Source organism: Xiphias gladius, chromosome 23, assembly GCF_016859285.1.
Source record: "Xiphias gladius isolate SHS-SW01 ecotype Sanya breed wild chromosome 23, ASM1685928v1, whole genome shotgun sequence".
NCBI lineage: Eukaryota > Metazoa > Chordata > Actinopteri > Istiophoriformes > Xiphiidae > Xiphias > Xiphias gladius.
This window is the reverse complement of record NC_053422.1, coordinates 19,485,411-19,510,070: the sequence shown is the minus strand read 5'-3', so window position 1 is coordinate 19,510,070 and position 24,660 is coordinate 19,485,411. Positions and strand designations below refer to the sequence as shown.

Genomic DNA, 24,660 nt, shown 5'->3' with positions numbered 1-24,660 from the left:
TATCACACCTCTGTAGCCTGCTCCTCATTTCCGCTCGAGCCTAATTTCTCAAGGGTACATTAGCCACTTCTAGCATAATACACCCAATGTCCGTCTGAACCCCCAGAGCTTGAGTTGCATCGTGTGTGTGTGTGTGTGTGTGTGTGTGGGGGGGGGGGGGGGGGTTTTCATTGTATATTCTATATTTCTATATTCTGTATTTTTAGAATGTATTTTAACATGTTAATAAATTCTGTGTGGATTTTTTTTGCTTTTCTCACATGGCCCCTTGATAGACAAGTAAAGTAATTTGAATTTCATTGAACATATCTGCGGCGCAGAGAAAGATTCATTTATTAAAAGTACAAACTGAGCAAATAAAAATATTTGCCTACGTGCATTGATTGCTTTTTCCTGACAAAGTTAAATGCTCAACTCCTGTTTTTCAGTTACTCAACAAATGGTATGGGGAGTGCTGAGTCCTGAATCAGATACCACACCCTTATGGTTCAGCTGAACATCTGTCTTTAACCACCATCCCCCTGAATGAAGATATGAGTCTGACAGGATCTTGTTTATTCAGTATATATAGAGAGTATGGGAATCAAACCCACAAACAGTGTTGAAAATGATCCCACAGCAAACATGTAAACACTACTGTTTTGCCGTGGATTTTTTCTTCTAATGGTTTGGTTAACCCCTGTAACCCACACAGACACAGCACCAAGGCATTACTCTACCACATTCCCACTCACACACACACACACACACACACACACACACACACACACACACACACACACACACACACACAAACAGTGTCAGTGTAACAACATCCGTGTAGGAGGTATCTTCAAGGGATGACTAACATTTGGCTGGGTCTCAGCCTGCCTTTGAGCCCAGCTGGGTCTTTTGACTATCCTTATCCCCATTAAACCTGCGTGCGGCATACATGACAGCATTGTTGCATCCTGCTAGTATTTGCTGTATGTGGTCTCTCTGAACCCTGTGGCATTCAGGGCTGGTCGAGGTCTCAGATGTTGTAGTTGGTGGTGTGTCTTTGAACATGACATCTGTTGGCTGTGTGAGTAATGCCGTGTGGTGCTGTGGCATGATGTGTTGTGGCTGAACATCAGGTGTTCCCTTGCCTATACACTGCACATCTGTTCCCCATGGCTCAGTACATACACACAGCCGTAAGTGAGTCCTGACCGCACTAACTATGATAGATCTGTCAGTGAGACTGATGATGCTGTTGTCAACACATGGGACTGATAATGTCTTCATTTAACATTTGCTCCCATGAGGAAGGCCTCTGAGAAACATTAGTTTAGCAAGAATCATTTGTTAAACTATACTATTAGAAAAAAAAATAGTGAATAAATGCTGGTATCCACATTACACAGCCTATGCAGATGACCAGATTTAAACATAATAAACTAGGAAGGCTTTCTCCCTCTGTATGTACACAGCACTGACGAAAAGCATTTGCCTTTTGAGCACTGAACACAACAGCACCAGTGACCAGGATACAGGTGCTTCGGTTGCTCTCATGTCAGAGACAGGAAATAAAAATATTATGTTTACTATAGTTGGCCAAAAGAATGCCCAGGTCTTATCTTTATCCAGACTGACCATTTTAAAATATCACATTAATGTGTGGTCTGACTCAGGAAGTTAACCAAAGGGTGAAAATAACCCTGACCTTAAGTAACTCATATTTCACTATAACATAACATCTGAGACTCCTATTGATGCCAAGGCCACGTTGTGATAGTCATTGCTACAGTGAAAGGTAATGAAGGATATGAGTCAAAAATTCAGATAATCTTTTTTTTTTAATTTTGCTCTGAAAAAAAAAAAATCACATAAATAAAAATCACTTCAAAGCTGCAGGACAGGATTTGAAAGGGTGGAACATTTTAATTCACATTTTTTTTGCTTGACAGCTTAACTTGGATCTGAGGGAGTTTCTCCTATAATGATGATAAGACAACATGACAGTACAACATATTTATAACGAATTCTTGCTACAGTGCATTTTTTTATTTGACTCCCTTTTAAAAGTTTCTTAGCAATACAGACGCTGAGTGCACAGTTTTTTTGTTGCTTATAATCAATACATAGCTACTGAATTGCATCATAATGTCATTACGCTGACTCATAACACTAAGCCTAATGCGGCCTAAGGATCCCCGAACCTGCAGGATACATTTGGGTGGGGAAAGTGAAAGAGCAGGGCTCGCCCCTCCCACACTACCATCGCTAATGTGCCTTTGAGCAAGCCCCAGAACCCCCCCACCTGCTACAGTGAAGCCGCTTAGAGGCTGACAGATCCAACTGGTTGTACTGGGCAGTTTCCAGGTGTGAATGTGTGTAACTGTGTTAGTGTGAGCAGGGCGTTCCTGAAAAGTATTGCTTTCATTGAAACCATTCTGAAAGGAAAAAAAAAAGAAAAGGAAAAAAGATCATGTCTATTCAATGATCAATTTATTAATCACAGTGCGGTTGACCATCTACTGAGTGCCAATATTAAAGCCAGAAATCAGATATTTACGCATCATATCTCTTTTCATGAAATGCTTAATATCTTAAGGAACTTCTGCATTGTTTGCTTTTCTGTTTCATAAATAAATATCGTCCAATAAGAAATATAAAAACAACTGTAACATCATTATTTTAAAAACTGCTGAAGGTGGTTAAAAATCTCTATAAATACAGTTAGCTTAAATAAATAAATTAGAATTATAAATATTCCGTTTACTGTACACAAAAAAAAAAGAAAAAAAGATGGACTTGTGCAGGAAAAAAAAATCCAGGTTCAGCTCTCATTGTTGTTAAAAAAAAACTTTTCTTGTTCAGTTCAGTCTGAGACGACTTTTCTTTTCACACAGTCAAGAAGCAGCACAGAGTCTAGACTTGTCCCTTCCTCTTCTCGTTCCTTCGTGTTCATCACCTCATGCTTGTCACGTCTCCATTCCATCATCTGGGCCATTTAGTATTCCAGTATCAGACGGCCCGTTTTTTTCTGAGGTCTACAGGAATACGATCATCTGTACGTCCAGCAGAGGATCACGCAGACAACACCCTCTGTTCCTTTCCTCGTGTACGTTCCCTTTTTCCTGTAGGACCTCCTTTCGTGGTTCACTTCTCTTTTTCTATTTTGAGGTAGAATTTCTGCATCTTTGCCTAACATGAAAAAAAAACAGAGGCAATGAGCAAGACCTCATTTCATTCAGGAAATAAAGAAGAAAGAAAAATATTTGTCAGTGTACTGTATGTGTTTGTGGCCCTGTTCCTCACTACTCACCCCTCTTTGTCTCTTCAGTGGTTGGACGCTAACCCTAGTTTGACCTTCTCTTCATTCTCTACGTCATACGCTCCCCGCTTGTGAAACCTGTAATAAACAAAACAAAAAAGGAGCTTGTTCAGACTACTTTCTGCGTCTACCTTATTATCAGCTAAGTCTCTACAGAGAAGCCCCTCATCTGTATGTGTACGGCTGTGAAGGGTGTGTTTGTGTGCGTCTAGGTGTGTCTCACTCACCTGAGCATTAATAAAAGGCCTATGATGGTGAGGCAGACGGACGACAGCACCACCGCCACCACGGCCAGGGCTGTGGTCCGGTTGTAGCCCTCGCGGGACTGCACAGGCAGCGTGATAAACTGACACCTTTCCCCGGAGTAATTCGGGTGGCACCTGTGGACAGGGCAGAGAGGGAATCAGTTGACGTGTTAATATTTCAGCGGGTGGTTGGATTCTTCAGCAGAGGGAGGGGTGCAGAGCTAATACTTACACGCAAGACGGGGCGCGGATGTCCTTCAGGTACTGGCAGGTGCCGTGAATGCAGAAATCCTTATACTTCCTCAGGCAAGGATTCCTCTTCCTTCCCTTGCCTTTTGCCCTCTTTCTTCCATTTCCCCTCCTTCTCTTTGCTTCAGTGCTTTCAGTCTCCAGGATGGCGGACGGGTCTTTGGGTTTGCTCGACATGGCAACTAAAACCGAAAAAGAGAGCACAAAAAAATAAACAAATTACATTTCAGTGCCTTTGTTGAGGAGGCGTGTAAAAACTGAATTATGACAGTGGTGAGAAATGTGAGCAAATGACAGAAGAGACCGCCTTACCTCGTGGCAGTTCCATTTCAAAGTCTCCAGACATGCCATCTTCGTACTCGTCTTCATAGTAGTATTCATCCTCGTACTCCTCTTCCTCGCCCTGCGGGCCATACTCCACCGTTGTCGCACCCGCGCTTCTGCCCTCATCCTCTGCTCTCCTGTCTTTGGTTGTGTCCAGAAAGTTGATAACAGCCGTGTGCCGCTGCCTGTCGCTCTCATACCGGTCAACTGCAGCACCGCTGGCCAGTCTGGACACCACTGCAGGAGAGAGGACGAGAGGGTTGAAAATGCGATACATGTGCATGTGCGTTTGGTTTTTCGAATGCGCTCCTCCACAGAACAGACACCTCGGAGACTCCCCCTCTAGGGGACGCTCCGTCAACACAGCTGAGCACGCCAATGTGGGTGGACCTTTACGGGCAAGTTGAAACATGTCGTGCACACGAGAGAGCTCCGGATTTTTGGGCTTTTAGCGCAATCCCACTGGTCCTTGTTAGGAAATGCTCGGGCGGCGCGGATGCAGAGCGTGGGTCCTTAGGGGTCAGTAGGTGTTCACTGGCTCGCGCCACAGTGGAGTGGAAACTGGCCAGCGGGTCCTCCCCCAGTGGGACAGTTTAGATTTGCGAAAACTAAGTGGCGGGCAAATAAAAGTTGGCATATACCGTCTCTGTCTCATCCCCACACACACACACACACACACACACACACAAAATGCATGGGCAGACAGTTAGCTAATGCCCGGCAAGAATATGAGTTAAAAATAAATGTATCCAGTTACATAAAGCACGCTCTAAAATAGAGAGATGACCCCATTAGCTCCCGAATAGCCTGGCATCGCGAAAACCGCTGCCTTAAAGGTTATAACGCTCACAAGACGTGTAACAGTTCGGTCATGCTCGACAGGTTTACACTAATGGCCGGGAGGAGACGGTGTCCCGCAGGCATTCGCAGAGCGCAAGTGTCAGACACGATGGTCCGGGCCAGCGGTGAGAGAAGACCCCCCCCCCGCCGCTGGGTGCCCTACGGGAGCACGCACGACACTTACCCAAGGCGTGAACCAGCAGCAGCACAGCACTCAGAGTCCGCATGATGTCAAAACTTCCAGTGACTTTTAGTTGGGGAAAAAAAAAATAATAGTAATGAGTTAAAAAAAAATAATAATAATATGATGATGATGATCTACAAGTTGTATTCCTTCCACTTGTCCCGGTTCTAAATATTCCTCTTTTTTTGTTTTTCGCTTTCTCTCTCTCTCTCTCTCTCGATGCGGTTATGTGAACGAATTCCGCCCGACTGCGACCTCGTCGCGTTGCCTTCAGAGACGCGTCTCTGCCGTCTGAAGCCCGAAGGGAGCGGAGGGAAAGAGCGTCCGGACAGAGGCACCGGGGTATTTATGGCCCTCTTCACTTCACCACGCCTACAAGAGCCCGCTCCAGTGTTACTGGCTGCCGTGTGCGTGAAGATGTGAGAGAGGATACACACTTATACTGGGCGAAGGGTGGACTCGGGGAAGACATTGGTACATCGCAAACCGTTAATTACGGCATTAATTGCTGGATTAACCTTTATCAGTGACTTTAGTGTGGAGCAACAGAAGGGGCCAATTTAAATTAAATAAGAAAACACTGATGGTCACGATGGTGGCAGGCGTTCCTGAGGTACTGATACTGTAGGAGATGTGATTTTTTCCTACTATTAAATACACTGTGTTTTCATATTGTCTTGTGTTTCTTTTCTTAATGCCTTGGCCAAGGCTTGAATTGTCTTGCTGTTGGAAGGTGTAAACGTGCCTTTCCCTGCCTTGTCTAGTGCAACCTGTTCCTATTTTCTGTGCAAGTTGTCGGTTGTTGATCTGTTGGTCCCATCCTCTCCTTAAAGCTTTGCCCTGCCTGTAGTCCTAGTGCTCAGGTCTTTCAAAACACTGGCTGTCATTTCTCTAAGCCGACAGTATGCTTCTTCTTTGCCTATCGAGTCAAATGACCTACCCTGTTTAATTTCTGAGGATTTCCAAAAGAGTTTTAAAAGCATTTAAACATTGATTTTTTTTTTTATCACTCTGCTGTCTTGGCGCTGCCAGATAGATAGAGAGACAGACAGACAGACAGACAGACAGACAGACAGACAGACAGATAGATAGATAGATAGATAGATAGATAGATAGATAGATAGATAGATAGATAGATAGATAGATAGATAGATTTCAAATGTGCACATTTTTTTCTTTAATTTCTACTATTAACAAGTACCTGTTTTTTTTGTTTTTTGTTTTTTTACATTCACTCATGCTTGCAGTCTACACTAAGGCAACAGGGATCCTGTATTGTTTAATCCAGGTCCATACATACAGGTACAGCACAGGAATGCAATGGCTCTATAAAGTAGCACTCACACGAATTTACAGTTACATAACTTAGAAGTGAACAATGGTAGGCTACCAAAACCGATACCACGGAAAAATAATAACTGCACAGGCTAAACTGGACTGATGAATTTCTTTAATAAAAGCACCATGTAAGAGGAAAAATGATGCACGGCTTGCCTGCGCCACCACATGGTGAAAGTAGGTATATGTGTAGTTAATTAATAAGATTATACAATTCCTCAATCAAATCTTATCTCTACAACATATAACATCATCTAACACATCAAATCAAAAAATCGGTTGACCTGCTTTAAGTCTCCTTGGACTGAAAATGTTAGGGGTACAGGACACTGCTCAATGTTTTGCAGAGATCTCTGGAAGAACTCAGCTTGATTTAATGTAGTGTCTGATCAGTCTGCTCCTCACACTGAGGCCTACAAGAGAAACTGAGCTGTGATCTGTGAAGATGACAGCAGATCATTTATCAGTGTATGCGGATTACTGGCCGCAGGCCTTTTTTCACATTTTGACTTATCGTAGCAGGACCAGCACAGGTGTTACTAATAGCATTAATGGCTCTGTTCTATTCAAGTGTCTCAGTAAGCCCTGGTAGTGTGACGCGGAGCCGGCACGCACAATAGCGGGACCCTGAAACTAAAGCAGCTAAAGGAACTTAGCCATCATTTATTTCATTATTTCATTATACACCTGTAGCTTTTCTAATGTGACATGTCAAAATGTCTTCTATGAAAAAATCCCTCTGTCCTGGCTTCAGAGTAGCTGGTGGAGAGAAACAAAGATAGTGTGGTAATCTGGTAGCGTGTCGACATTGTCAACAGGACAGGATCAACCTGCTAGTGGACCTGAGGATACAAACTGATCAGGAAGGTAAAAATGCAGGATTTGCCTCTAAGGCTCTTTCCATTTCAGTTTAACCGGTTAAACAAATCACCACAACATATTGCTCACAGCGAAAACTGGGGCCTCAGGTGGCCCTGAGGGTCTGGGGCAGTGGAGCAGCTGCCCGCTTTCTGTGGTAGTCCATTTCCAGAAAATAATCATGTAGACAAGACATCCCAATTGAAATCTGCATAGTAAGGGTTTGCTTCCATCAATATGAAAAAAAAGAAGTATGTTGGTCATAGAAGAAACAGAAGAAAGGGCGAGACCCTCATTTTCTGTCTGAGGTTAAGACATATAGGGTTCAATCAAACACTGGAGTATACACACACAGTTATCACCTACATTACACTGAACGTGTGCGACTGGATCAAGAGACGCAGAGGAGACTGAAGGAAACAAAAAATAGTCCGTCCAGTAGGTGGCGGTATGGCGCACATAAACTCATTTACTACCCGGCAAACCAAAAAAATCCAAGGAAGAAGAATAAAGTTTCACGGCGCACGTGATTGCTCTAGTCTGGTCACGTGAATACTCGGGGAGAGGGGAGGGGGGACAAACATGGCCGACGAGGCAGGGAACATAAACACAGGGTTTGGGGACGGCGACGAGAAGCCACAGCTAGATGAGCCCAAAGTTTCGGGAGCAGGGCCCGACGGCGCGCCCGGCAACAGCGACAGACTGGCCCGGACGGAGAAGCCGACCCCGGCGGCCGCAGACAACGCCTGGTCGGCTCCCATCCTGTCTCTGGCTCGCAAGGCCACGGAGACGATTAGCAGCGGGGTGAGCTACGCTGTGGCCCCGAGAAATCCTTCACAGGGATCCGCTGCGAGCTCCCCGACGGAGAAGGAGTCCGAAAACGAACTCAGTAGCACTTCTAAAAACCTCCCAGGTAGGCTGTGACTACTATTAACCATTGCCACTCAAACTAACACTTTCCATTTAATCTTAGTGTTAAAACCCTGCAGTCAGGGTCCATCTCTGTGACTTCCTCTTGAATTGTCAGCTGTCAGGACACATGACTTCGTATCCAAAACCATAATGTTATGGGTTGGTGACTGTGCACAAGGTCACGCGGTTCTCTCTGAGTGTGTACCACCACATGTAGTGTCTCATCTGCATTTTGTGGACACAAGCTTGCATGACATCTCCACGGTGTCTGCCTCTGTTTGACTCGATCCCATCTCAGTGCTTTTTTTCTTTACGTTGCGTCCTTTTACAGTTGTGCCCCCCAAAGACCCCATGGCAATAGAGAGATCCAACCTCCTCAGCATGATGAAGCTGAGCATCAAAGTATTAATTCAGTCCTCCTTGAGTCTGGGTAGGACGCTGGACTCGGAGTACCCTCCTCTGCAGCAGTTCTTTGTCGTCCTGGAGCATTGCCTCAAACATGGCCTGAAAGGTGAGACAGCCCATGAGGCTGACCTTGTGAACATAATTAATTTTTATTGAAGGTGATGTCAGAATCAGAGCGTGGAGAAATTACCTTTTTTACATTTTTTATTTTTTATTTTTTCTCCAGCCAAGAAATCCTTCATTGGTCAGAACAAGTCCATATGGGGACCTCTGGAACTGGTTGAGAAGTTGTGTCCAGAGTCCATTAACATTGCCACAAGTGCCAGAGACCTGCCCGGCATTAAGTATGCTACGGCACAGCATTTTCCAGTAAATCTGCAATGTAAGCTATGCTAAGCACCTGCTTGATTAATGGATGCTTAATTTTTCTTGTATTCTCTGTCAGGACCGGTTTGGGGAGAGCAAGGGCTTGGCTGCATTTGGCGCTCATGCAGAAGAAAGTAGCTGACTATATGAAAGCTTTGCTGGACTGCAAGGACCTCCTGAGGTTAGTTAGAGTGATCAGTTATGTGGGTTCAGCACCAGGCATTTTATACTGCAATGTAAACATGTTTCTATGCCGGATTTCTGATTATTTTCTTTCTCCCTCCACGTCTTTTTCAATCTCCTAGTGAGTTTTATGACTCTGGAGCACTGATGATGGAGGAGGAAGGGGCGGTAATGGGGGGACTGCTGGTGGGCCTCAACGTAATTGATGCAAACCTCTGTATTAAAGGGGAGGATCTTGATTCTCAGGTGAGTGCCTAAACATCCCAGCAGTTCTCTTTGAGAACCAAGTTGATCAGGGTACACAGTGATCAGTTTCTCTTTCCAATTTAGGTGGGAGTCATTGACTTCTCCCTTTACCTGAAAGATCCAGCCAACAGTGAGACTCCAAAAGAGTGAGTGCCTGCTTTCAGAGAGATTGAGCATCTCACCTACACTGCTTTTCTTTATGTTTTGAACCGGTCTGTTCTCGTTTTAGTTTTAGCCCCTGGCATGGTAATCATTCGATTCCAAACAAACCTAATGTACACTCAACCCCTCAGCTGTTTTTATTCTTTCTCTTTTAGTGATGCCAAGATGACAGCCATATTAGATCAGAAGCACTACATTGAGGAGTTAAATCGCCACCTAAGTGGCACCGTCACTGACCTTCAGGCTAAAATGGACTCTCTAGAGAAGACCAACAGCAAACTTGTAGAGGAGGTCAGAAGAACTTTGTGTGAACATTGTGTGATTGTTGTAAATGCAGAATTTGTGTGCACAGGGTGTGTTTCACCTGACTGACGAGTGTGTGTTTTTCCTTTCCTCAGCTGACGGCAGCGACAGACAGAATCAACTCTCTGCGGGATGAACAGGAACAGCTAAGAAAAGAGAATGAATCAATCTTGGAGTCTAGCCAGAAAAAGGAAGAGGTCAGAAAAGTAACTGCCACTAAACCACTCCACAGCTGAAAAATACACAAAACTGTATGGTGTGTTTGTTTTTTCCAGGCAGCCCTTCAGGACAGCCAGGTGGAGCTGGAGACGTACAAACAGACTCGCCAAGGCCTGGATGAGATGTACAATGTGGTGTGGAAACAGTACAAGGAGGAAAAGCGCATTCGCCAGGTCAGGTATCAGCAGGCTAGAGGACTAGAATATAACATGCACGCGGTACTAAGAAGTGACTCAGCTGCTCTGTGTCGCTTCTTGGGAGGATGTGGTAAAGGTTGGAGATCCTTATTGGGTGTGAGGCATTGTCTGGGATGAATTACAAATTAGTCTTCACACTATATTGTCAGTACATAATTAGACAGAGGTCAGCAGTGTGAGTTCTGGGTGACTGTTAATCAGTCGCTCAGTGCCGTGCTGACAGAGACTTCATAATGTCTAGTGTTTGCTAAACTAAATTTGACTCATGCCTTTTGTGTGCTGGCGCTGTACGATGTTAGGAGCTGGAGCGTGAGTTGGAGCTGCAGGTGGGGTTAAAGCAAGAGATGGAGGTGGCCATGAAGTTGCTGGAGAAGGACACACATGAGAAACAGGACGCACTTGCAGCCCTGCGGCTCCAGCTCGACCAGGTCAAGACTCTTAACCTGCAAATGTTCCACAAAGCTCAGGTAGACACACGTGAATACGCTTTTGCTTTCACTTGCATGCCCACTCAGACAGAGCACATATTTATACAGATTATGTGGCTCTTAAGGACTCAGCACGAGAAGCGGAAAAAAAGCAGATGGAGGCTGTGCAGCTTGAACAGAAGATGAATGAAATGGAGAATGCTATGTTGGAACTAGAGCAGAGGTACGTGTTGTGCTTGTTTCTTCGTTTTCAAAATGATATTCCCTTAAATTGATATTCTTCTTTTTGGTCTTTTGCATGTCGCAGAATACAGAATTCGGAGCGTGAGCGCATACAGAGCGACCAGTCAGACAAAGATATGAGGGTGGAGCTGGAAGGAAAAGTGGATGCTTTGCAGAAACAACTGACTGACCTGGATACACTGAGGTTAAGAAGCACACAGTTGAGGAAAAACAGAGTAAAGTTTATGTAGCATAAATTCACAAACTGTCAAACAGAAAGCATTGTACAGAAAGGTAAAATGACTACATCTACTTTGCTGGAATAAAAGGCTAAATTAAAAAAAACACAGAAAAGCAAGTCCCTGAAAGTAATGCTCAAGATGGGATTTTAAACATTCTACTAATTTGGCTAACATGAGTTAATGCTAGACTGAGTAGTATATACATAGTTCTTTTGGGAAGTACCTGAGCTCACACTTGGGTTCATTTAAGGAGTAAGTGAAGAGTAGCAAGTAACTTTCTGTACCATCTTCACTAAAGAAGAAAAGTTTCCTGTTCGTCAAGTCCATTTTTTTTTATAGAGCACATTTAAAAACAAAAAATGTTGACCAAAGTGCTCTGCAGAAAGATTGAATTATGTGACTATGTGATTGATGATTACAATTAAACAAAAATACAAGAATGATCAAATAAAAAAAAAAAAAAAAGACATAAATAAGATTATATAAGTAAAGTAATGAGAGCATAGAATATCTTGATCAAATTATAACGCAAACAGCCCTGCACAAAGAAGAAATAAAAGCCAGAGTGTGGTCATGCATGTCTTCATAATGACCAATAAGAGGCTGAAGAAAAGAGAGGCGTCTTTAGACAGGTTTTAAGCATATCACTATTTCACGATTTAGGGCCAACAATGGAAAATGCTCGCTCACCTTTGGTTTTTAACTAGGCGCTTGGAATGGAGAGCACTGATTGGTCATCAAATCTGATGGCTCTGGAGGTGGAATAAGTGATGAGCAGTTCAGAGATCTAGCCTGGAGCTAGTCCATGCAGTGCTTTAAAGACAGATAAAGGAACCTTTAAATCAGTTCTGTACTTCACTGGTAACCAGTATAGAGAGGCCAGTACATGGGAGAAGTGGTCTCTCGTCCTGGTACCAGTGAGGAGTCTTGCTGCTGCATTTTGAACCAGCTGCAAGCAAGATATGGCTGAATGACTGATTCCTACATAGAGAGAATTGCAGTAGTCGAGGCGAGGGGAAATAAAAGCTTGAACTATAGTCTCCACATCTTTAATGGACAGGAATAATTTTAATTTTGCAGGTAGTCTAAGATGGAAGAAGCCAGTGCTGACAAACGATTTGGTTTGTTTATCAACTTGTAAACTAAAGATAGGGCCTAATATGGAGCCCTTTGGAACTCCACAGGAGATGGGTGCAGAGGAAAAGGACACATTATCATTTTTAACAAAGGGTGATCGGTCTTGGAGGTAGTAGCCAAACCACTGAGGGGCCTGTCCCTGAATGCCAAAAACATGCTTAGGGTGGTTCAAGAGGATAGAGTGACTGTTTCAAAGGCAATAGAGAGATCTACAAGAATTAAAATATTGTAATTTCCTGAGTCTAAAGACAAGAACAAATTATTTGTCATTTAAGCAGAGCGGACTCTGTGCTACAGTGCGTCCTAAAACCTGACTGAAATCTCTCCAGTATTCTGAATTTTTCCAAAAAAGAGATGAGTAGAGAGAAAACTACTTTTTCAAGAATTTTAGATAAAAATGTTCTCAGTTCCTAATTATTAGGAACAGACGGATCTAAGATAGATTTTTTTGATCAGAGGGTAAATGACAGCAAGTTTAAAGGAAACTGCGACATAGCCACTGACCAAGGACCTATTCATTATTGATAATATACTAGGACCAACACTTCCTTAAGTAGGCGTGAGGGGAATAATGTCTGAGGGAAACGTACTAGGTTTCATATGTGAGGTAATGTGTGTCAAAGAGGACAGAGAAAAGTTGATGAGAACTGAGGCGCATGAGCCTAACTGACGGATTGTAGGAGGGCAGTGAGAGCTGAGATCGTATAGTGTCAAATTTGCTAATAAAGAATGTAAGGACATATTCACAAGTATCCAGTGTTGCCTCATAACAGTATGTGACTGCAGGGTTGAGTTGGGTATTTAATTTAATTTACGATCTATGGGCGTGTTTGAAGATGATATCAGGAAAATATTTAGTTCTCTCTGCTCAGATGCTGGTAAGATACTTAAGAGTTGATCTTTTTTCATTTACGCTCTGCTCCCCTGCATTCTCGCCTAACCACACCAATTATGGACCGAGTTTTGATTTATGGTTTTTCTAAGGGGCAATTGAGTCAAGAATATTGGTGCAAGTGCAAATAATTACTGAGACCAGTTCTTCAGTGCACATACCAGCAGGGGCAGCTTTAATGAGAGCAGAAGAGAAGGCATCTCAGAACTGCCTGGCAGTGAGAGAGGGGTATTAAGTGATCTTGTTAGGGAAAAGGAATTTCCCTTTCAAGGTCCACTGGTCCCACTTATGGCTCCTTCACATCTTGAATTCAACACTGATACCAGCAAAGTGTAACAAGGCTCAAGTATTTACACTGAAACAAAATGTATACGTTTTAGAAAATCAGTCAGAATTAATAAGAGTCCAGTACTAAATCACTGTCAGTATCTTGTCTGAGAAAAAGTCAGTTGTTGCTTCCAGTGAAGTTAAATTTTAACTTTTTTACTTGAATAGATCTTATAAAAATTTAAAACCAACTGGTATAAAAACACTGTTTTAATCCCATCTTTTAGTGGCAACTATTATCAAGTTTGTCAGTCCAATTAAAGTCTTCAATAATTCTCTTCCTATATCAAGTCTAAAAAAAACTATATTAAACATGTTCAAATCATTGTTCCCCCCTCTCAAATATTTAGTAATGGTTCTTATCTTGATAAAGCCTTTCAATTTTTAGTCCTAAAGACATAACGGCTTATATTGAACTTATGAGTCACTATGTCCTCTTCTTTGCACAGACTGAGTTTGGAGAATGAGCTGCGCACTGAGAGGGAACAGAGACAAAGTCTGCAAAAGGCTCTCCAGAGAGAACAGGACAACAGCGTCGAGCTCCGCACGCAGCTGCAACAACTCCACGGCCTGCACGCGGTCAGTCTCTCACATACTGGGGTTAGGATCAGTTAGCTCTGGAAGTGGATTCTTCTTATGAAATGATTGAAAACTGTTATACTGTAGTAACCAGAGGGCCCATATGTAGTTTTTAAATTGCCTATGCAGAAGTCTTCATCAGTATGAGGCGTAATTTGATTTTCAGTATGTATAACTATCAAGCACAGGCACAAAATAGCCACTTAAAAAAAAAGTGATTTAAGTTTTTCATAGCTGACAGATGCATTTTAATTCTGGGGTTCCATCTCAAACCTTCACTCATTTCATTAAGTACTGCAGTTTAAGAGTGCTTCCTGTTGGTTAATTGACATACATATCACTGGTGAAAATCAGCTTCAGCAAAACATTGTTCGTCCCATTGAGGTTTTTCTAAAATGGTTTGAGCAAATCCGTAATAATCCTGTAGAGTACTGTGATCTTATGGTGCTTGTTTCCTGTGACTCGATGGTGCAGGAGCTGCAGGAGTTGAAGCAGGAGAAGCAGCAGCTGCAGCAGACGTGTGAGCAGCAGGAACAGGCTCTACAGGAGATGGGACTGCATCTTAGCCAGTCAGTACTTCTGACTTTGTCATTTTGTTAGTTTAGTCAATACCATTTCATCTCATGAGGTTTTGTTCTTGTTTTTATGTTGCATTCGTCTTTGTCAAAGGTCTAAACTCAAGATGGAGGATTTCAAGGAGGTCAACAAAGCCCTGAAGGTAAAATGCAAAGGAGTTGTGAATGTGTACTTACATTATTAATGCTGTAAGATTTGAAAACATCATGATAAACCTTATCTTGTATGTCCACTGCTCCCATTAGGGCCACGCTTGGCTGAAAGATGATGAAGCCACTCAATGCAAGCAATGCCAGAAGGAGTTCTCCATCTCACGCAGAAAGGTGGGCTTCTTTTTCGTTGCATTTCAGTTTCATTTATACTTTTGTAAAATGGATCACCACAGCAATTAAATGAGCGGTGTTTTGTGTTTTCAGCACCACTGCAGAAACTGTGGGGACATCTACTGCAACAGTTGCTCCAGCAACGAACTGGCCTTACCTTCTTACCCTCGGCCCGTGAGGGTGTGCGACGTGTGCCACTCCCTCCTGCTACAGAGAAGCTCCTCCACAGGTTCCTGACAAAACACCTACTAGCTTCACTATTTCTTCAAGAGCTTTCTACTCAACACACTGCACTTGCTCATCCACTATGATTTTTTTTTTTTAACAACATAGGTTTAAAAAATATCATCAAATCTTGGGGGAAATGTGATTTGGTGTTCAATTTCCACCGTTACCTGAAATTCAGGAACATTAGTCTGTATCTGTATTAAAGAAAGGGGCCACCTTTTAACACTGATGGGAAAAGCTAATGTAGCTTATGCAGACTTTGTTAAGGAGACTTGACTTAGCTCAGAGGATGATATAGTTTTTGGATTATTTATGTGATCAATGTTTCTTTGGGCTGAAATAACATCAGTTTAACAATTTAGTTCTCTTGATAAATTGACCATTTTAATGTGTGTTGTTTTGCAAACAGTGGATGTAGATTATGTTGAGATCTCATCAAGGCTACTGTTGGTTTTCAGCTTTTGTTGAGAATCAGTTGTGTAGCTGGTTTATAAAGAACGTGTACTTCACTTGTCATACATCAATTTTTACAGCTATGGCCCCACTGCTGGATACATGCAAAATTGTGTAAATGACTGTAGAATGTTAACAAAAATGAGATTATTTTAGAATGTATTGTAAAAGGGTTTTGTGGTTTGTTAACTGCCACAAAGCCATTTTCTTAATTAATTTAGGGATGGTGACTAAATTTTTTTTTTTTAATCTAGATATTTGATAAACGAATAAAGCCTCCCGTTTTGCAACGCCTGTTTCAATTCGATATTCCAGACTAGTTTATTCACTTTGTGCACAGGAAATACAAATAGCATTTGAAGCAGTAGAAACCTTCATGTCAGCAATTTGAAATTCACTTTCTTTAGATATAGCCCGTGTCCAGAAAAACTGCTCTATCAACAGTCACACCTTAAGAAAACAAAACATGCTCTGACCATGTGAACTCTCAAATTCAGATTAACATTTTAACTGGAAATAAAAAAGGTTAAACACAATGTAGAAGATGAAACAGGGTCTGAAGACATACACTTTCTGATTTTTTTTGTTCATGCACTCAGACATTGAAAATTATGTCGAAGCCACCTACAAAGAATGAGTTAACCTTGAGGAACAGCCAGGTGTTTTGAGAATGGTAACACAAAAATGGCACACTTCTTGGTACTGAATTTAAAGCAGGTTTTCTGTGACGTGTAAAATCTGTGAGGAACGGGGAAGACAAACAGGGCTTCTTACACACTTCTTGTGATACTAGATGATCTCACTTCTTTCTGAAGATCATCCACTAATAATAAAAAAAAATATTACAAACCCTAACACTCAGTATTTTCAAAACAACCTCATCTGACCCTACCCTATGTTTAATAGGTGAGACTTACATTTCCAGTCCTTCCAGCAAAATGCTGAGTTAAAAAACCACATCAAATTAAGGGGAGGGGAAAAAAAACAAAACAAAAAAAACGAAACAAAAACAAAACTACATTCCCCATCCCCCGCCCAGTCCATTCATAGAGCCCCTGCTTCCTCCTCCTCCACCTCCGCCGTAGTAACTGCTTCCCATTCCGCCCTGGTTACCTAACAAGAGAGAGAGAATACACACTATAGGACCGGGGAGCTCATCAAGGAGTCATACACAGAAAAACAACATGATGCATTTCTGTCCTTCAAGATAAAAACCTGCCCAAGGTTTGTTGTAAAGGCACAAAATTAACCGGGTATACTTAAGTGCATCAGTCAAGAACCTTGAGGAGGTAAGGTTGTAGGTTAGGGTGGATGTTGAAGAAAGTTATTATAACAGAGCTGACACTCACTATAGTCACTGTAGCCGCCCATGTTTCCTTGGCTGCTGTATCCACCAGAGTACCCTGAGCTCAGCTGGCCACCACTGTAAGACGACTGGTTCCCTGTGGAGAGGACAGATCACATCAGGTGTAAGGGGACATTAAGGCAGTATAAAATATACTTACAATGTTCTATTCGGTTGTGTGCTGCTGCTGATTTTTTTTTAAAGCTCTTGCTTGTTTGAGAAAATGCCCAAGCATCAACAACACAAGCATATGTGTGCAAACATTTTCATTCAAACAACAGAGGCCACTAGTCTCAAGACCTCCATTACCAATACTCACCCATGCCACCCATCATCTGGCTGCCGTAGGCTCCATTACTGCCGCCTGCTGTTGAGTTCAAAAACAGCTCCACGTAGCGGTGCTCTAAGGGGCAGAGAGAGAGAGAGACCATGAACATAATTGTGAACATGTCTGTGCAGGGTGGAAGTGGTAAAGTCATTTATTTTAAACTCACGCATGTTTGCTTTGTCTTTGGACATGGCTGCCACAGCATCCTCGTGCGTTGCAAACTCTACATCTGCTTCCCCGGTTACCCTGCCGTCTGGGCCGATCTCAATATGGACCCGCACTGGATTCAATGGCGAGAAGAACTAAGAAATACAAACAAAGAACAGATGAACTTCATGCTACGTTGCTGTACATTTGCAATATGCACCCAGTAAATTGAAATTCAGCAGCCCCGCGTTTTTTTTTTGTGGATATTTTGATGATTCCTCTGTCTTACATTGTAGATGTCTGTCTCTGTGGCTCTGTATGGCAGGCCCCTCATGTGGACACAGTGGCCTGTTGTGCTTTGGAAGGAAGAGCCGCCATCTCCGTAGCGCCCATCCGATACACCTGAATATACATCATGGAGATTAACACAAGGTCTTATGAGGAATTTACATCCTAATCCCATTATTTCTAGAGCGCGGTGTTAGCATGAAGGGACGTAGGGCGAGTGATTATTAAAAACAACTGCACAGGTTAATATCACCAAATCTGATTTAAGTTGTTCTTCTGTCCACTTGACACTCACCTCCTCCATAGCCTCCGCGACGCATTCGGTCATAAGATCCCCCTCGGCCCATCATGTTGTAGCCGCGACCACCAGAGGGCCGGTCATAGGGGCCAGGTCTCTGCATACCCATGGGCTTCCGCTGGGGTTCATAATGGGTCCGCACCTCAGCGCGGCTACTCTTGAAGATCTCAATGTACCTAAGAGCATAGAGATACCACAGTGAGGGCATAGGGAATGGATCAAGACTGCATTTGCTCAATACTGATGAAACTGGGCTATGTAGATGCTGTCATGGTGTAGTCCATAGGTAGTAATATCTTTTGAGTACTTAATGTTAGTTGTTAATGAAATAGATTCAAAGAACTTATAGACTGATTTGAAAAAGGAAGCTGTCCAAATTCATATGGGCCTTAATGACTTTTACACTTTTCTTATGGTTACCTGAAGTGATTTACAGATCTGATTCAGTGTGTTGTAATAGTGCATCCTGTGTCCTTGCCATGACAGCCATTGTCCTGATTTTAGAGGGACAGAGAGGGCTCCCGCCCTTATGCAACCCACTCTAAGCATTACCTGTGACAGTGGGCTCCAGATCCTTGTGTACAGTGGCCCTCTGATTTTACCACCAGGGAGACTCCTTACCATTTATCAGCCTGGACTCATGTTTAGTGCTAAGACACCATTTGTTCCGAAGATTAAGCATGTACTCCAATTCAAGATGCGTCTCTTATTTTTGAATGGTGCCCAAGCACTAATCTTCCCATTGAGCATTGTGAATCTGTGGCATTGTTGGATCTAACATAGCAACTAGTGTATGTGTTTGTGATAAATATTACAAATATGCTCTAATAGTCCAAGATTAATGTAGTGTCAGTTTTGCATTTGGTTCAGATGTTGAAGGTGCACACCATAAGAAAAGCAACTTATCCAGCCAACCAACCAACCATCCCCACCTGTGCCCTATTCTTTCCTTGTGTTTCTTTAGAGCCTTTTCAGCTATATCCTGTGAAGCAAACTGCACGAAGGCCTCCCCCGTACTCCTCCCCTGGATGTCCACCGGCAATGTTATCCCATTTGGCACGATTTCCAACCCTTCAACCCAAGGACAGATAACCCCAGCAGGGGACATATTAAATCACATGCCCAATCACAGAGAGAACTTTCTCTAAAGAGAGAGATAGAAAACTTATGGAAAACTCTATACATCATCACACATACCAGTTCAATTTTTAACCAGTGACTGGCCATTTCAACGACTTACATTTACTGTATTTTGGGGATAATAGAAATGAGAGGATAGAGGAAGAATATGGAAAAGGGCACTGCGTGGGACATCAGGCTAGTATTGGTGTGTTGATGAAGAGAGAACAAGATCCTGGCGGGTGACATGAGTTAAATTACTGTTCGCCCATTAGATACTAATCTAACACTTGGCATGTACTACATATATATTGAAAAATGTATTTTTAAGACAAAGGTGTGAGGAAATGGGAAAAAGAAAACCATGACACTGGGATAGGAGACTTTCATATCAGTAATGAGGGGGACCCATTCCATCATTAGTAAGTTTCCATTAGGCATGGACAACTTAAAAATATAACTAAGCTGTCTTACAACATCAGACCCGATTTATATTAAAAAAAAAAAAAAAAAAAGTGATGAAAGTGGGCCTAAGAAGGCTATGATGGGCAAAGATAAGAAAGGGTGTTTGCATAACAGATTCCCGCCCTTGAACAGAACATCAAGTATTTAGATAATTTGTCCATTTAAATTTTCAACTGGCTTCCTTTTCCGGCGTCATTTCTTTACTGATCACCAATCCAAGAACAAATATTTTATTATTCTATTACATAACAACAAACAGTGGGTAATACCCGTTTTCCAAAGGAATATTTTCTTCTCTGTAAATCAGATGCAAGAATTAGTCAGTGTCCATAAGAGAAAGGAAAAAAGAAAAGGAAGATGGAAAAAGAAACAAATTAAAAAAAAAAAAAAAAAAAAAAAAAATTTAAAATTACCAATGTTACTCTAAGGAAGTTTACAATTAACCGCTGAACGGGACCTAATCTTACCTGAGAAAAACTGTACTATCTCCTCTTTGCTGCAGCCAAAGGGAAGACCTCGGAGCCGGACAAGCCCATCTCCTGCTGTTTCTGGACAGTTTGGACCAGTGTGCTTCATGACCCAGTCCATCTCAACGTTGTTGGATTTAAAAACTATAATCGCAGGAGACAACACAATCGGTTATCACAGCTTAAAGCCGCGACAGTTATAGTGCTAATCACAAAGGAGCCATTATCTGTAAACAGTTGTACACACCCTCCACATATCTGTGACCCATAGTTTCTCTGTCTTTCTTCACTGCAATCTTCAGGTCCTCCTCTGTCTCCAACTCAACAAATGCCTCTCCGCTGGGACGCCCCTCTCTTGTGTAGGTGAAGTGGATGCCGCCTCCATTGTTGATGATTTTGCAATCTGCATTTGAAATGTTTTATTATTAAATCATTTCTGATCACTTCAATTACTGAAGTGTTCCCATAAACCCAAAAAAACAATAATAACAATACTGTATATGATAACTACCTGAGAAAAACCTCTGTACTTCATCCACTGAGCAGGACCAAGGGAGACCCCTGATGCGTACTACATATCCCTCATCAGCCATGACTGGTCGCAATCCCTGAGGAAAAATACAACACACTGTGTTAATTTCTCACATGTAAAGACTTAACAAAACTACCATATATATAATGCATTCAAATCACAAATCTTTAATGCCAGGACAGATGGGCAAAATGGATACACTTTTGTCATAGTATTTATCCCGATCAAACACCGGTTTCTGCAGCTTCTCTCATTTAGTGTTCAAAGATTCATATTCTGAATACTAGCGCATCTCTGTTCCATTTCACAAGCACTTCTTCGGTGTCCCAGAGACAGCCTGTCCAGCTTTACAGGGATCGCCACAAGCAAATTCTGATATACAGGTACACTGGTGTCTTCCCTCCAAGTGCAAGTCAATCCCAAAAGACAGTAATTCACCCCAAAGGGAAATCACTAACCTACATTTGTGGAGTTCACTGATATTTTTGTTCTTTCTTACACCGCTGCAGGTGAGCCACATCGGTGAAATTGGCCGGGGCATTACTTGCAAGGGCTACAATACTGCTTCTTCTCCACACTATAAGCCAATCGTATACATCTTTCAGACGCCGTATTAATCGCTATATGCTTTTACAAGGTAAAGGGCGTCAATGTTTTGAGTGATCACTGTCGTCCGTAGCATGGACTCAACATTAGGTTTATGTGAGTAAGTTGGCAGCGCCATCTTGAGGCCATTTCATAGTGCCAACCGGTGAGTACCAAATCAAAAATCTTGGTGTCGTAGCTTGCCTCTGCAACAAAGAATGTTGTTTCAGGAAAGCATAAATCGCAAGCAATTATCATAACTACCTTATTCCCAGCTCTTCCTGACCAAATGTCTAAAGCAACCATTTCACAAAAAGCGCGAACCTGGAGTCGTTCCTAGCTAGCAACACAACGTGTAGCGTTAAAGATACCTACTTTCATTCGAAAATACCTCTGGTGTTGAAGCATTTCGATAAATGTTTAAGAGTACGCATAGGACAAATTATGAACTAATAATCAAGGACCTCGTTTATTTTAAACAGGGTGCGAGGCCTTCAGCGCTCACTACCGCACCCAGACACAAGAACAAAAGCGGCCCTCTAAGCCTGCGCCATGTTATTAGCTGTTAGCTCTCAAGCTAACATTCCCTAACTAACGGCAACGTTAATATGATAAAATCTGGTATACATACCTATAACTATACTACGCTATTAATCTCAGCAAACTTTGCGGTATGTTTTGCCAAGGCAAGTTAAACGACAGCTGTGTTTATCAATTTACCTGATACAAGCGTAGGTACAACACGCCGAAGTATGTATGACCAGACTTGCGTGATGCAGCTGAAACCTCGCGCCGGGTTGCCAGATCTCCTCAACCATCCCCCTTTCAGGAACAACGAAATGACGATGATGAATTATAACTTCTGTCCCAAACTGCTATACAAACACATTATTCAACATGACCAAACAATTTAATTATACTCGTAACTAATATTTGCCTCCTGTTGTGTTTTTTTAGTTTTCTCGAAATCCCAAATCTCAAATTTGCTAAATCTCCTGTAATATCTCAAAATTGACAGAAATCGTGGGTTTTTGTACACACCTGGCAATCCGGGCTGAATAGCCAGGCGCCTCCGGCCGGGCTGCGTCCAGGTCCAAGCCCAAAAATGATGACGTTGCTGCCCGAGGCCCCGGGCGGCCCGGTGGCATCGCCCGGCCTACAAACCCTAGTGTCCGCGGTCACTGCGGTCAGTAACTTGCTTGCTTTCTTTTCAGCTTCTCTTAAGGTGGAATGTATGTACTTAATAGGACAACAAGACCAAACAAAGCTCAGCCTTATCAAAGCGAACTCAAAACATCTCCAAATATCATGAAAAACACCGTTTGACATTAAAGCCCATTTAAGACACATCATCCAGCAGCAAATCACAAGAGGTATTTGTGTTTTTGAACAAGTGAACAAGGATAAGTGAACAAGCAGCATTTGCAATCATCTAATCCAAGATTCTGGTGTGGTGGAAGCCCATGAGTTAAAAAAAGAAAAAAAAAGAAAACCATATATAGGACACTTGCTGAAATCAGTGAACCCTCAGTATGGATTTGGGCAGGAGAAGTTTCCCCTTTCTTCAACATCTTCAGACATGCCCTTTAGCAAGGCACTTTACATCATCCTGCTTTAATGAAGCTGTTTAGTGGCCCATGGCAAGACAATATTAATAATGACCAGCTCCAGGTATGAATTTGTGTATCTCTAAGAGGAAGAGAGTAACAAATTATATTAACTCAAGTAATATTAAGTTTGATTTTCATGTACTGGTACTTTACTTGAGTTTTTTTATGTTTTGCTTCTTATATATACTCCTAATACACATATGTTTTGTGGTAAACGTTACACTTTTTACTCTGCCACGTTTTTCTGATGGCCTACTTGTTACTTTGGATAAAGCCATTAAATATGATGCATTCATGCATATTAAACTACACAAGAGTATATGGTTAGACTTGGAACTGCATTCAACATCTCCAATATTTAAATACTGCTTGGTCATAATTGATAAATCAATAATTTCACAGTCTAAAGAACAATTACTTTTGATTCTAAGGTACATTTTAAGTAATGCATGTGTACTTTTAGATTGGCAAACTTTCAAATGCAGGAGTTCTTATTGATCATTTTTATATTGCAGTATCGCTGGATATTACTTAAGTTAAGGATCCCAATTAATCTTCCAATACTGGTACATGTATGAATATGAATATGAATATGAATGTGAAGCACAACAGTGATTTAAAATAAATAACATGGATGGTCACACACATCATAATTGTAAAGACAGTAAAACTGTGCGTCAGTCTGATACATTTTACTGCAAAAGGCAGGAGCCATCTTTTTTGTGTAGTTAGCTTGTGTTTTAATTCTCACTGAAATCAGTTGACAATTAATTTTTTAAAACACATCACCCATTTCCTATGAGGGAACTAGTGAATAAGGGAGTTCAACTATAAAAACGTTCCATCAATGAAATACACCTCTTTCATCACAGAGAGTAAACTGATAAATAAATATAAGCAATAATAATATATCAAGAATAAAGGCATTTTAGGAACTTTGTTGAGTGAGGCCACTTTTACTCAGGATGAACTGGTTGGTCCTGAGTAAAAACTCAGATGCCCGAAGTCCGAGGCAGATCAGCAAAGTTCAAACTAATGTTTGTTTGGGTCCACGTAAAGCCCTTTTAAATGAATTTTTGCACCACAGGGTTACTTAAATTAAGTGTATATGCCTCAGTAGTTTGAAAATGCAGTTTTTAATTTTTGTGGGTGAAGTCACTGGTGAAACCCATGTGTGTTTTTGTATTTACCACCTAACATACAAAATTGGTTGAAAGATATCATTGCTGTTACTTAATTGTGTGTTACTTATTTGCAGTAAAATGTGTACAACTGAAAGCAGTTAATTTTCAATGAGAAGTGTGATTATAATCTAGTGGTCATCTTTTTTGTTTTGTTTTTCTCTCTATCTTCTGTTTTGTCTCATATCATTGATTCTAAAAAATATCTTCCTTTATTTCCTCTAATTCTAATATTATTTATGCTCCCCAACACATTAAGGCAATAAGTTGTAGCATGTGTGATTTGTAAGGTTCAGTTATCGTTATGTAATTTAAAATCACATTAAAATAGTGATTAACATGCTCAGCAGGTACCAATTTACTCTCACTGTAGTCCCTCTGATTGTGTGATTTCCCAGTAAGAGTTTACATGAACTAGTGGAGCTAGCTACCAGTTAGGTTGGCCTACCATGTCATGTCTTGACGTTCGTTCTACAGCCTCGTGATATTGGTAAACCTAACATGACGTTGCGGGCTCATGTTTGACGAGCATTTACGTTGACCAATTGGAAACAGAGCT

At 41.8% G+C, this 24,660-nt stretch overlaps 3 protein-coding genes across 4 annotated transcripts; 1 reads left to right on the top strand and 2 right to left on the bottom strand.

Annotated features, from left to right (window-relative positions):
• Positions 1-1,821: 1,821 nt before the first annotated feature.
• Positions 1,822-7,767, bottom strand: hbegfa (heparin-binding EGF-like growth factor a). 2 transcript variants are annotated; one of them, XM_040119036.1, is made up of 7 exons: positions 7,703-7,767; positions 5,141-5,203; positions 4,105-4,353; positions 3,776-3,974; positions 3,526-3,678; positions 3,290-3,376; positions 1,822-3,168 (listed from the first exon to the last, which is right to left on the bottom strand). In XM_040119036.1, the coding sequence occupies exons 2-6, from the start codon at positions 5,181-5,183 to the stop codon at positions 3,304-3,306; spliced, it is 717 nt and encodes a 238-aa protein (XP_039974970.1). In that variant the 5' UTR covers positions 5,184-5,203; positions 7,703-7,767; the 3' UTR covers positions 1,822-3,168; positions 3,290-3,303. The 2 variants fall into 2 exon arrangements, with proteins under 2 accessions (XP_039974970.1, XP_039974971.1); XM_040119037.1 differs by lacking the exons at positions 3,290-3,376; positions 7,703-7,767 and having other exon boundaries at positions 5,141-5,288.
• rufy1 (RUN and FYVE domain containing 1) lies at positions 7,075-16,032 on the top strand. Its single transcript, XM_040119034.1, has 17 exons — positions 7,075-8,249; positions 8,580-8,759; positions 8,880-8,997; positions 9,099-9,200; positions 9,325-9,448; positions 9,533-9,594; positions 9,766-9,901; positions 10,009-10,110; positions 10,189-10,305; positions 10,629-10,796; positions 10,883-10,980; positions 11,065-11,184; positions 14,027-14,156; positions 14,631-14,725; positions 14,826-14,874; positions 14,978-15,055; positions 15,149-16,032. Exons 1-17 carry the CDS (start codon positions 7,919-7,921, stop codon positions 15,290-15,292), a joined length of 2,154 nt encoding a protein of 717 aa, XP_039974968.1. The 5' UTR covers positions 7,075-7,918; the 3' UTR covers positions 15,293-16,032.
• Positions 16,033-21,875, bottom strand: LOC120784906 (heterogeneous nuclear ribonucleoprotein H-like). The gene is made up of 11 exons (XM_040119035.1): positions 21,686-21,875; positions 20,705-20,801; positions 20,441-20,596; positions 20,194-20,337; positions 19,075-19,213; positions 18,140-18,318; positions 17,846-17,958; positions 17,576-17,711; positions 17,401-17,484; positions 17,086-17,178; positions 16,033-16,849 (listed from the first exon to the last, which is right to left on the bottom strand). Exons 1-11 carry the CDS (start codon positions 21,716-21,718, stop codon positions 16,752-16,754), a joined length of 1,272 nt encoding a protein of 423 aa, XP_039974969.1. The 5' UTR covers positions 21,719-21,875; the 3' UTR covers positions 16,033-16,751.
• Positions 21,876-24,660: the final 2,785 nt, after the last annotated feature.